This window comes from Zootoca vivipara, chromosome 5 (genome assembly GCF_963506605.1).
Source record: "Zootoca vivipara chromosome 5, rZooViv1.1, whole genome shotgun sequence".
Lineage (NCBI taxonomy): Eukaryota > Metazoa > Chordata > Lepidosauria > Squamata > Lacertidae > Zootoca > Zootoca vivipara.
The window spans coordinates 24,949,248-24,962,835 of record NC_083280.1 but is presented as its reverse complement, the minus strand read 5'-3'; the positions used below and the strand labels follow the sequence as shown (position 1 = coordinate 24,962,835).

At 41.6% G+C, this 13,588-nt stretch overlaps 1 protein-coding gene across 1 annotated transcript in view; it reads left to right on the top strand.

The window, feature by feature from the left end:
* The first annotated feature begins 424 nt into the window (after nt 1-424).
* LOC118093640 (carboxypeptidase B) overlaps nt 425-13,588 on the top strand; it is a 28,720-nt gene continuing 15,556 nt past the window's right edge. The window contains exons 1-6 of the mRNA XM_035133159.2: nt 425-574; nt 668-743; nt 7,837-7,961; nt 9,622-9,721; nt 11,020-11,121; nt 12,343-12,444. Of these exons, the coding sequence (XP_034989050.1) occupies nt 492-574; nt 668-743; nt 7,837-7,961; nt 9,622-9,721; nt 11,020-11,121; nt 12,343-12,444 (588 nt within the window). The 5' untranslated portion in view covers nt 425-491. The remainder of the gene's footprint in view (nt 575-667; nt 744-7,836; nt 7,962-9,621; nt 9,722-11,019; nt 11,122-12,342; nt 12,445-13,588) is intronic.

Here is a 13,588-nt window from a genome sequence, read left to right as displayed (position 1 = left end):
GCCACAGACTCTCCCAGCTCTGTAAGCTTCTGAAACCTCCTCTTTTCAGTCTTCTCCCACTTCTTCCTGTGACCACTCACTGGTGTCCCATCACCTCTCCTCTTGGTGGTCCCCCAGCTGGTTCCTCCCACCGTTCCTCTGCGTCCAACCAGTCCATGACAACTACCTATGGTCAAGTCACAATTTGGTATTAAATCCTACTTGAGTCACTAAAAGTGGGAAGGATGTGAAATAATCCACCAAAAATGGAAATGAAACTGTTTACCAACTCAAATATTTTAATACATTAGCAACCCATGAGATTGTATTTTCTATTTCCACAGGTGAGCCATACTACACATAGAAGATAAGTAGTCTGTAAACAAGACGAGGCCAAGAGAGTGATCAATCAGGGAACATGTAGGCTGGGTTTACAGTTTAGCCTGTCAAAGATAAGGAACAGTTGATTATAAAAGCAAGTGAGAGAATAATCAACTCCCCCATTATCTCAAATGGCAGCAAATATGTGGGTCTTGTTGCTTCTTGTAGCTGTCGCCTCTGCTTTTCCGGAAGCGTCAGTTCACAAATTTCATGGGTAAGGATATTTAATATTCTTGACTTTCACATTCTTGAAATTACAAATGACCTTTTCTGGTACAAATGATTTACTTCTGCCCTTTTTCCTTAGGGATAAGGTTTTTCGTGTAACACCTCACAATGAAGAACAGGTCGAAGTCCTCCATTACTTGGCTGACAATATGCAGGTAAATTCAGGTGTGGGAGGATGAAATTAATTATACTTCTCAATTTTGAGAGTCCATTTTATTAAAAGGTTTGGGGGGGGAGAATTGTGGAGCACAGAGACTGAGAGCACAAGTTGTAAGGAAGCTGATTTTCTTTTCCTGAAAGTTTGAGCAATGAAGCAAAACATTGCAACCCCATACTCACTTAATTAGGAAGACTTATGACTTATTAAACACAATGGGACTTGCAGCTGAATAAATACACATAGGACTGAGCTGTTGGAGTCATCCCGGGGTGTCCCTGACAGAATCTTAAGAAGACAATGTAGCTTAAATACAAGATTCTGATATTACATAATGTTAGACTAGGTTTTGTAAGGCCCCTTCTAACATTATCACTCCCTCTAGTAGCAAGCTCAGATGTTGAGTGCCAACAGGAATACAGCAAAAACAAGGCCGCTGAGAACAAGAGGGGGGGGTATCAGTATGCTCCAAGGAACCCCAAGGTTTGCAGATGTACAACAAATAAGCTTGGTTATAAAAATCAACCTGTATGTATTCTGATTAGACTTTCCAATGCAAAAAAACCCTATAGAAACAATGGTACTAAGAGGCTCTGCTATAAGAGGCCGCTTTCTAAAAGTTTAGACTCCTAGTCAACTTAATACCCTTTTTTATTTCCTGCTTGTTGTCGTCTCTTCCATGAATGTTCTCTAATCCTCTCGTCCGTTCCAAGTTTGTGTTTTGTGACCTTGATGTAGATATATTGTGGCATGAGAAAAAACAACCAAAGATAGCAGATCTGTTTTCAATATTTGTGTAGAGCTTTGATGTTGAGAAATAGCTGCAGAAGAGAGGAGGGAAACACTGTAATCTGCACCGTGAAATGTGGCATTTACAATGATATACAGATGTCGAGGGACTTTTCATTGACCATAGGCCATTGTCAGGCTCGCTCTCTCTCTCTCTCTCTCTCTCTCTCTCTCTCTCTCTCTCTCTCTCTCTCTCCTAGTTCTGCTCTTCATTATGTCTTAAATGCTATGGGAGTTTTGATATGCACTTATTTGAAACCAGGGATTCAGCCAGGTGTTACGTTGAATTCTAAGCATGTTTTACAAAGAAGCTATCAGTTTTTGCTAAGCACAATGGCTTGGCTTTGCATTTTGAACCAGCGATCTGGAAAGGATCAGAACACCCTTTATTCCTACTTCTACTGCAAGGCAAGACCACCAGCTGCTCCACCCTGCTCCACATGCAGACACAGCAGCTCAGTGGAGATCATGCATTTTGCATACCCAAGGTCCCAGCCGATGCAGTTCTCCAGTTAAAGGATCAGGTAGCAGGTGTGAGAAAGTGACCTTTGCTTGTGAGCTTGGAATGCTGTCTACTTCAATGGAGCCACAGACTGATTTAGCCTAAGAGAATTTCATATGTGCACAATCCAAAATTCAAATTTAAAAAGATTCTTCCCAAGCACATCTTTGGAAACAGTTGTAAGAACGAGGCAGGTCACAGCCATTTCAGGAAGATGTCCGATCATACTATTTTCATCCTTAGTGATAGATGCTAAAGAATGGAAGCAGCTCAGCTGTAAGTCTCACTATTCCCCTGTATGTCCAGCAACATTAGCAGCATGCATGGTGGAATGATAAGAACATAAGAAGAGCCTGCTGGATCAGGCCAATGGCCCATCTAGTCCAGCCTCCTGAGAAAACAGCAAGATACACATGCACAAGTAGATATATACCTCTGCATATGTCCAGAATGGCAAACAGAGTGGAGGGCAAAGGACTTTATGACTGAGAGAAGGGACAAAAAATGCAACCTTGATAAATCCCACAATGCTCTGGCCACTAGGGTGGGCAGCAAGCAATGGAATAGCAATGAACATTTTCAAAAGAAAAGGAAATGTGTGGAAATGAACATTTTACACTGCGAAAGAAAACTTGTGTATTTATGACCTGCTTGCAATTTATAGAACCAAGCACAGTGTACAATAATGAAATGAAAGAGTTGGAAGGGTCTGAGTCTGTACAGCTTGGAAGGTGGGAGGATCTCAAGTTTGAAGGTTCCCACACATCAGAAACTCCCTGTAGATAGAATGTTTTACTACAGTATTATTCTCTCTCCCCCCCCCTCCCATTTCTTAAATTGCACAAGTGTATCCATTTATATGGACATACTGATTCCACCACATACTGATTCCATCCAATCTGCCCCAATTCCCTCAGTCACCATCTTTCAGGCTTCATAGCAAAAAAAAAAAAAAAAAAGGCAATAAACTGAGTAAAATTCCTGTTGCCTCCCTTTAAAGTTTTGACTGAACAGGAATGGAAGAAGATGGCAACAGTCTAGGAATTACAGTATGTTCTCCAGTATGTAACATGTTCTCAAACATGTCTGAATGCACATAACAATAGCCTCAGGGCCGTCTTAAGCACCTCTGGCGCCCTGGCGCCGTGGTACGACAGATCCCTCCGGCGCCCGCCCCCCCGCCCCATTTCCCGGCGCGACGGGCGGGTGGGCAGGTGCAGCGCAGCTGCCAAGGGCGCTGCTGCGCGACGGGCGGGCTGGCTCAGCGTGCAGCGCTACTGCCAAGGGCGCTGCTGCGTGGAAGAGCGGCGGGCGGGCGCAGCTGCGATGCACCCCCCCTAGCGGGCCGGCGACATGCCACCCTGTACCCCCAGCCTGGCCATAGGGCCGGCCCTGAATAGCCTACACACAGATGCATTGGGTAGCTGTGTGTTTTGGCCTGTAGCTAAAGTATGATTATATAACTGTCTCCTCATTGGTAATGTTGCGATCTTAACCCCGCTTACCTGGGAGTAAGTCCCATTGAATTCAGCATAACTTACTTATCAGTAGACATGGTTAGGATTCTGCTGCAAATCCCACTGAGTACAGTGGGGCTTACTCCCAGGGAAATGAGTGTACTGCAATCTCATCATCATAACCAACACAAAGGAGCCACAGGCTGCAATCCTAGGTTTAAAAAAAAAAGGGTAAAGGACCACAGGATGGTTAAGTCCTGTCAAAGGTGACTATGGGGGTTGCAGCACTCATCTCGATTTTCAGGCTGAGGGAGCCAGCATTTGTCCACAGGCAACTTTGCAGGTCATGTGGCCAGCATGACTAAACCGCTTCTGGCACAACGGAACACCATGATGGAAACCAGAGCTCACGGAAACAACATTTACCATCCCGCCACAGTGGTACCTATTAATCTACTTGCACTGACGTGCTTTCAAACTGCTAGGTTGGCAGAAGCTGGGACAATCCTACACCACACTTATTTGGGTATAAGTGCCATGAAACTTTGGAACTTACTTCTAAGTAAACATGGTTAGAATTGAGCTCTTGGGCTGTGTACACACTATACTTCTAAAGCACATTTGAATCACATTCCCTTAAATGATTTTGGGCACTGTAGTTTGTGAAGGGTTGCTGGGAATTTTAACTCGGTGGAGGGTAAATTACAGTGCCAAAAATATTTTGAGAGAAAGAATGTGTTTTGAATGTGTTTTAAAGATCCAGTGTGTTCACAGCCCTTATGTCAAAGGTTTTCAAACTGCAATCTGCAGGCCACTGGTGGTGCATGGAAAAGTTGCATAACAATTAAGAATATCTGTACATGGCACTGGATTTATCTTTTTCTGATGATGGGAAATTGGCTTGGCATAGCCTTGCTCACAAAATCAGACAGATCTATCATGTTAGAAAGGCAAGACTACCGTTATTAAAAATATAAGCTGTGCATGTGCTTTTATTTGAACAGAATATATATATATATTACTAGATGGTGCATCAAGGCAGTCAGGAATTTTCAGGTGATCCATTGGGGTGGGGGTGGGGGTGGGGGTGGGGAGTACCATTAGTCTATGCTATAATGGACTATCTCACAATGAAATAGACCTCATGTGCAATTGAATCTGAATTCCTCAACTTCGCTTTCCAAAACCTCTTCTATTAATCCTCAACATAGAAAATGTGCCTTGTGCCATCCTTGCGACTGAGCCTTTCGCTGAAAGTGCATCATAAATAGCACCCATTTAAGGAATGGTATGATACAAGTGTGTGTGAAGTCAAAAAAGAAAAGCTTAAGAAAATAAATCAAGGCCACAACAAAAACAGGGAAGGAGGCAAAGTTATTTTTAATTGCTAAGCAAAGGCAGTTATATATGAGCTAAGGACAGAATTCATATTTATCGCAGTATATTTAGATGATAGCCTTCCTTGTTTATAGGGTTATAATCCCTACGGTAATAATATTTTGTTCACTGCTTAGATACCAAAGCAATAGGCACCTTTTAGATATGCTTTATCCAGGAAAAGTCACTGCAGATCCATTCAGCCCATCCAAAGGAAATGAGGCCACAAATTCCTAACTTTCAAAGACAAGCAAATGCCAGGTCATAAATTCACAAGTCATTTCTTTCTCATGGGTGACAGTGCTAACATGCCTCTAAACTTTATTCCTGGTTGTGGGGCACATCTGAAGTCTAGCCAAATCGCACCTGTTCTCCAGCTGCTGAGAGGTTTAAGGGAGTTGAGGCTTTGCAAAGCAATTGCGATAGGGTTTTGGAACAAATGCAGAGATCACCATTGCAATGGGCATCTTACTAGATAATAGGGGCTTGAATAGGTATAACATGAGGGTACCTAAATAGCCATCTTCTCCTATATGGACCTGCCCATTAATTAAGAACTTATAGCAGATCTCCCTTCTGTGCCCTGCCAACATCTGAATTGTTTTTGGCTACAAGAGACTCTTCTCTGTAGTGGCACCCAATCTTTGGAAATTGCTTCCATAGGGGGACCTACCTTAGAAACGTGGGGAGCTGCCTTATATTGGGTCAGACCATTGGTCCATCTAGCTCAATAGTGTCTACCTTAACTGACAACTCTCCAGAGTTTCAGGCAGGCAATTGAAACTGGGACATTTGCCTTGTAAAGTAGATACTGTACTCTTCCACTGAGCTGTTGCCCTTTGCACCCTTTCTGTTGGTCTTCCATCAATGAGCTGAAACCGTTTGCTCTTTCTGCAGTCATTGGGCCTGCTGAGGTTCTAAATCTTCTTGGCATTTTACCTGTGAATGATCTAGTGTCTCTTTTAGCTCTGGTTGGCCTTACATCCATGCGTGTTTTATTACACTCAGTGGCTGGTGTTTGGAGACAGACCTACCTTCTTGACAGCAGCAGTGCTACTGGAAAAGACTAGAGCATGTTTGCAAGGTCAGGGCTGCATAGATGCAGCACTGGTCCAATCCAATGCTTGCACTGGTGTGCCCATGCAGCCCGACCTTGCTGCCACATTGCTGCACCCCAGCCTTATCCTGCAGAGATGCTGGTGTCAGGAAAGTAGCTTTGCCCCACCACAATAACCACCAGTGATAATATTGCTATCTAGTGAGTGCAGGAACTCACTGTGGCAGCCCAGAAGAGAATATGTAACCACACCCCCAAGGACCATTAAAAAAATGCATGCAACCATGTTGCTGATCCATTATTATACATACACGTTGAAGTACAGTGCATATAGTATATAACTAGTTTATTAGGGCCAGCATAATTGTGAAACTATGCATAGTTTCCTAGGTGTAAGCTCCATGGAACTCAGTTGTGCCTGCTTAAGTTTAATTTGTAAAACACACTAAGCCACCTTTTAATTAGAAATTCAGTCAGTCATGCATAGAATGATTACTATTTAAACTGCTAGCAACTCCCATTTTCCTCATTCACTGACTTTCTCTATGCTAATTTGTCAAAATCAAACTTGAAAACCTCTGTATCACCTCATTTACTTGCCAAAGCAACCACACAACCTAATCTCTTGCCGGATTAGGACAATTTAATTTAGGACTATGGACTAGTTTGCTGCCTTAGTTTACAGTTGATGCCTTATTAAAATCAATTGCTCCTATCACTGAGTCACATGTAAGAGACTTTGTGTTTACATTGACCTGGGGGATAGCTCAGTCGGTAGAGCATGAGACTCTTAGTTGTGGTGGGTTTAAGACCCACGTTGGGCAAAAGATTCCTGCATTTCAGCGGGTTGGACTATAGATGATCCTTGTGGTCCCTTCCAACTCTACAATTGATTGATTGAAATTTATTACGGCCATTGGCCCATGACGCAGCAATTTCTCAAAACAGCATATATATACATAAAACTTTCAACTTTAAAACATCCAAAAACTTTACAAAAAAATAAGGTTCAATACAGTAAACTTACAACATAAAACATCACCCTCTGCTCATAGATTTATAAAAAGACATCAGTATGGTGTCACATAATTACATCCTAAATCCTAAATCATGGTTTAAAAGGGTTGTCCGAGCCGCGCAGAAGTCCGTTTTTCTTCTTTAGGGATAGGACGCTGATCAAAAATCTGGCAACCGTGAGTGATCTTAAGGGGTCTTCATCATTTAGTAGGTATCTCAGTTTGGCTTCGTTTGAATCATCGGCAATTCCCTTTAGATATGGAACAAGAAACTTGCTCCTGGCCGATGAGTGAAGAGCACAACCAAGAATTATGTGATGTAACGATTCTGGTGCTCCGCAATTGCAATCACATAAGAGCGATATCTGTCCATTGGAGAATCTATTTCCCAACACATTAGATGGGAAGGTGTTGAATCTTGCCTTTATGAAGGCATATCTATGAGCTGAAGAAGTTAAGGAATCCAAATAATTTGGGAGTTTTAAAAGGGGTAATAAACCAAGGTTTAGAGGTGAGCAGGTACCATTGCCCAGCACCATTTTCTGCTGCAAGTCCATCTCCTCCAATTTACAGGTTACTGTTCTTTTAGCTGGAACTATGTCCTGCTCTAGTAGTTTAGATGGGGAGATTCCCATTGCCGTCATTTTCAGTTGTGATGTTTTTACCCATGGGCTCTGGAAATCATCCCTCCACATACATTGTATCAGATACCAACTCTACAATTCTATGATTCTTTGCATTTGGTTGTCTGCTTTGATTTATAACAACACTGCTATTATTGCATGAGGTGAGGACATAACATTATGCAGCCAAATCCAAACACACCGACAGATTTAGGATGAAACTATGTGTATCTTTTTTTTTTCATATACCATTTGTTTGGTTCTGTTCAGGTTGATTTCTGGCGCCCAGACTCTGTTGACCAAGTGAAAACAGAAACAACAGTTGACTTCCGAGTTGAAGCGGACAAATGTTCAGAAGTCGAGAGCCTCCTTCAGCTGAGTGCACTGGACTACGAGTATGCTTTTGCTTGTAGCATTTGCTCCATTCCTATTAGTGGGTTAAACAATGCATGTCTCTACATTTAGTGTTGCATGTTTATTCCTCCCCCCAAAAAAGAGTCTACTGTGAGTATGTCTCTTAAAGGAAGCCATGGTAAGATGGCCTTTAGACAGGAACCAGATGAGATACAGATTGTTTTGCATAACAATAACTATGTGAAGAAGTGCTTTCTTTTGTCTGTGCTGAATCTTCCAACATTCATGTTTATTGGATGTCACCAGATGTATTCCATGCACTAAATAGGTGTTGTGCATCTGCCTTGTGACTGTGAAGTTGGGACCCTGCACTGATAGAAAGAGGAGGCCTCAATTTTTGTAGGGTTGGGCTTTTTCATACTAGCGGGTGAGGACAAAGTATCTGTCAGACAAAACAGAAGACTTTAAAAAGGAAGTGGGTTTAGTTCCAAGAGGCAATCCAAGCAGGTAAGGTATTTGTGGAGAGAAGTAGGTAGCAAGATAGGTGGATAAAAAAGGGGGGGAGGAAGTATTACAAAGTTGAAAGATGAAAGACGAAGAGCATTGAACAGAATCCACAGACCATGCACACTTGTACTTTGCGCAACAAAGAGCCAATTCATGTTATATTTTTGTTTGTTTGTTTGTTTACATCATCTGTATACCATCCAAGGTGCAAGGTCCTCTGGACAGTTAGCAATAAAAGTGATTTAGCATGTGTAGGTGCATGAATCCTTTTTAAAGCTGCAATGGAGAGCAACATTGGAATGGGAGCCGGGCTGGCAATCAGGATTGGCAATCAGGGGGAAAGTTAAACCTTCCCTTCTGTGTTTAAGCACTGGCCAGAGATGTTGCCATTTTCTGATTCCAGTTAGTAACCTAGCAGGAACTTTCTGTACTCCTTAGGGAAGCAGAAGAGTTACTCTGCTGAAACACTTCCTCCGCTAATAATGAATGTACCCAGTTTCCTGCACCAAAGAGATTGTCCCTGACAGACTTCAGTGAAGTGTCCTTGCTACAGCTAGAGGAGACGCGAGCCTTTGATGTGGAGCCGCAGTGCCCTGACATCATGTCAATGTGTTCATTCTGAAGGCTGGGAGTGCACTGCAAACTTGCCCTCTCTCACTCTTCTAATCCAGATCGCCGTGATCAAGGGCACTGAGCTTGCACATTTCTTTAGCCTATACCATTTTGTTCAGGCTAGGGAGAGAGCAGGGGTCTTTGCTGCCAGTCAATATGCATACAGACAGTTCTGCAGAAGTGCTGGAAGATCAGTGGATCAAGGGCTGGAGACCATGTCTTTAACAGATCCTAAAATAGTTTGAAAGAGATTATTTCTTCTACCTGTTGCAACCTCTGGTCAAATAACCTTTTTCTGATTTTTTTTTTTGGGAACAAAACAAATAAAAACTCCTTTTTTTCTGGAGGCAAGCCTGGCTTGAGGATAAACAAAGCAATAGCAAGGATCTCTCTTCCAAACTTCCTCCAACTCTCGACTCTTCCCAACCTGGGAAGCTGCATTGCATGAAGATAGTGTTTGCAGGCAGAAGGGGAAGAAGTGGTGAATCACAGGGATGTTAAGCAGAAATGGAGACACAGCAGCAGCAGTAGAAAATGAAATGTCCCCCATTTGACTTGGTTCATATTATTGCTTTGTTGCAGAGTTTTAATTGACAACCTTCAGGCCACACTTGATGGGCAGTTTGACAGTCATATCCGGGCTGCTGGACACCAGTATGAAAAATACAACAATTGGGAAACGGTAAAAAAAAATGTTCATGTTTGAATATCATCATAGTTTTGCTATGAACATAAGAACTTAAAAGAGAGCAGTGCTGGATCAAACCCAAAGCCAAAATTGGTTCAACATCTGGTTTCCCACAATGGCCAAGGAGATACCTATAGGAAGGCCAAATGCAGAACATGAGGGCAATTGCTCTCTCCTACAACTCAGTGCATACTTTGTGTGTATTCTGTTCTGGGGTCAATTCCTGGTATCTCCAGTTGGAATTAGTGCTTAGTAAACTAACCCCATCCTAATACGTAGTTTGTCTTCTGAGTTACAAATCCAAGGGTTATAAACACAGGCAGGGGTGTTCTGTTATTTACCTTCATATTTTTCAGCATGTGCATCACCAAAGTAAATCTTGGAAACAGGGCATGCACAATACGTTGCATCACAAGATCATACTTCACAATGCATCCTTCTCTAAGTGGCTATGTTTACACATGCTTTGTTTGCAACAGTATGGAGTGGAAGCCACAGGCAAAGGCAATGACCATAGCTGCCAAGTTATCCCTTTTTTTAAGGGAAATTCCATTATGCTGAATAGGCTTCCTCGCGAGAAAAGGGAAAACTTGGCAGCTATGGCAATGACTGTGGAACTTGGTGGCAAACAAAATGCCTGTTCATTGCACAACTTGGCATGTTGATAACAATGCCAAGGAAGAAACTAAAGGTTTTGAGTAAAATCATGATGCATGAGTGTGCATTGCAAACAGTATATTTTAATTTCCTTTGGAAATTAAAGCACTACAGGAGGAAAAAAATGACTGAGCGTGAGGAAAGATGGCAGGGTTTGACTGATCAGCCATGCCAGATGTAGGAAATATGCCAATCATGCAAGTGAAAGAAATATAAATGGAAATAATAATAATAATAATAATAATAATAATAATAATAATAATTTTTATTTATACCCCACCCTCCCCAGCCAAGACCAGGCTCAGAGCGGCTAACATCAAATGTATAACACATTAATATATATATATATATTCCATCATGGTTTGAATTATTAAAATGTCAAAGTGTGAGAATTACAAACCTACTAGATTCAACCTCTGTGCCAGCTAATTTCAAGTTTTGGTGCTATTGCTAGTTTAAATGCTGCTTAGCAGCAGAGTTGGAAAAGGTGGCCCTGGAGAGAGCAATATCAAATCAACATGTATATTACTGGTCTACAGATACTGTTAGAAGTCTGACTCAATATTTAGGTGGTTCCTTTTGCTATTAAATATGCTTACCGGTATTTACAGTACTTATTTTTTTAAACTCAACAGATAGAGGCTTGGACCGAAAATATTGCAAAGGAGAACCCAGATCTTGTCTCCCGGTCACAGATAGGAACAACCTATGAGGGACGCCCAATGCACCTCCTGAAGGTATTTGCTTTTCATTTCTTCATCCAGTCTGCTTGCTCTTCTCTTGACACATATGAAAAAAACAATATTTATTAAGCCCTCGCATGCTCCAGATTTGTATTGTTCAATAAATGCTTCAGGAAACCAAAGCAGATTTTTGTGAAGTTCTTTTATGGTGACATTTTTATCCTTTTTGATTGATAGTAAAGATGTCCTAAACAGCCCAGACCGTAATAAAAGTATTTTGACAGTTTGCACATATAAATTTAACCGTGTTCCTGTAAGCAAGGTAAATGGTAATCTACCTTTGTATAATTGTGTGCTCCATCTGTTGTTTGTAAACCTATTTGCTATAAAGTCATCTATAAACTTCAGGCCCTTTCTCTCTCTTTGTTCTTTTTCCCCCCCTGGCAACAGGAGGCAAACAGCTAATCAGCATTTCCTTTCTTGAGTCGTTTCCATCAGCAAACAAAAAGAAAATCAGTTCCAATATGTTCTTCGGAATGTCACACTTTTACAGTCCAAGTCTTTTGATGCTTGAGTAAATGCAAGGTCCTCCCTCCCTCCCCCACATGATAATCATAGAGCTGTAGAATTTGTAGAGCTAGAAGGTTCCCACAACCTGCAATGGTTTGTTTGTTTTTCCCAAAAACGTGGGGCTCAAACCCATGACCCTGAGATTAAGTGTCTCCTGCTCTACTGACTCAGCTATCCCAGGTGACGGCAGACCATGTGGGAGCAGCCCAGGCTGGGCAGTTTTCATGAATGGTGACCGTCTTAAAGAGAAAGATGGCTTCCTTTTCTCAGAACACTCCCCCCATATCCATTATCTACTACTGTATATAGATGTGAATACGTAAGAAATCTCAGCATATGGAGCCTGTCTCAGTTCTGTAAGGCAGGCGTCCCTCTTTTACACGACAACTATAATGATAAGGGTGTTCCATCCACTTTTAGTCGCCCTATGCATTACTATTTATATAAAAGGTGTAGATAGATGTATAAGCCATGTCACACAGCTAACTGAACTCTAAAAATATACAGTTATCAGCTGGGATAAAATATGGATCCAGCACACCAGAGGTGAGAAAATCCGCCCAGAGTTAAGTTTCACTTCCAGCAATGCAACTCCCCGCTCATCTCAAGCGAGGCCTGAGGCTGCCATCTGAATAGAGAACATTACCTATTAGTACATTCAATATAAATTACTAATTCTGCCTTGTTTTATGTTTATGTTTACAGTTGGGGAAGCCCGGTGTGAATAAAAAAGCCATCTTTATGGATTGTGGCTTCCATGCAAGAGAATGGATCTCACCTGCATTCTGCCAGTGGTTTGTGAGAGAGGTTAGTGGGCAAAATATGTGTTCACTAAATCAGTGACCAAGACCATTGACACACTTAGAAGCAGGAATGATTTGTCATAAAAAGAACTTATAGGCAGGTCCTTTTTCTAAGTTTTCTTTCAGGTCTTCAGGTCCCCCTTTTTCCTCTAAGGGTCCATAAATATTATTATTTGATTATTACTCATTTTTAAAATGTATCCTTCCGCTACTGATATTTGTTTGTTTGTTTGTTTGTTTGAATATTTATGAATCAACAACTCATAGGGAAAATATCCAACAACATCCTAAGATTATAAAATCATAAAATACAAAACAAATGACCAAAATTCTGAATCAAATTTCCTCACCTTAAATTGCTTGGTGATAACAAAACCATGTTAATACAGGATGTAAGCACACAGAGCTAAATCCTCAGAATCTGCAACATGAAAATGGGGTTGCCCCATTTTCAAAAGGATATTATAATGCAGCTTTATGTGCCTGTCTGAGAATCTAGAGGAAGGTAATTATGATACAATTATTACACAAAAGAGAGGTAAGCCCTCTAAAGAAAAAAGTATTAGAACAAATGGAATAATGTATGAAGACCTCTTAAAAGCATATCATTAGAATATAATGATCAGCCTGTTACATATGAAGCTTATCTAATAATGAATACACAATTCTAAAGTAAGGTATTATTTTAATTGCAACTTCTCCAAGGTCTCATCAATTAATCTCATTAAAGTTGTTAAGAAGCCTAGGTTACTATTCTGTTCTGGATCCTAGTATTTGAATCAATACTCCTTTAGGTGCCTTTTTGCACACCACAGGGTTCCACCAAGCATGCGTCTGTTCCTTTAGCACTCGGTACCAGAGTTTGCTGGTACCCAGGTGGCGCTGTGGTTAAACCACTGAGCCTAGGGCTTGCTGATCAGAAGGTCGGCGGTTCGAATCCCTGTGACGGGGTGAGCTACCGTTGCTCGGTCCCAGCTCCTGCCAACCTAGCAGTTCGAAAGCACATCAAAATGCAAGTAGATAAATAGGAACCGCTACAGTGGGAAGGTAAACGGCGTTTCCATGTGCTGCTCTGGTTTGCCAGAAGCAGCTTTGTCATGCTGGCCACATGACCTGGAAGCTATACGCCGGCTCCCTCGGCCAATAAT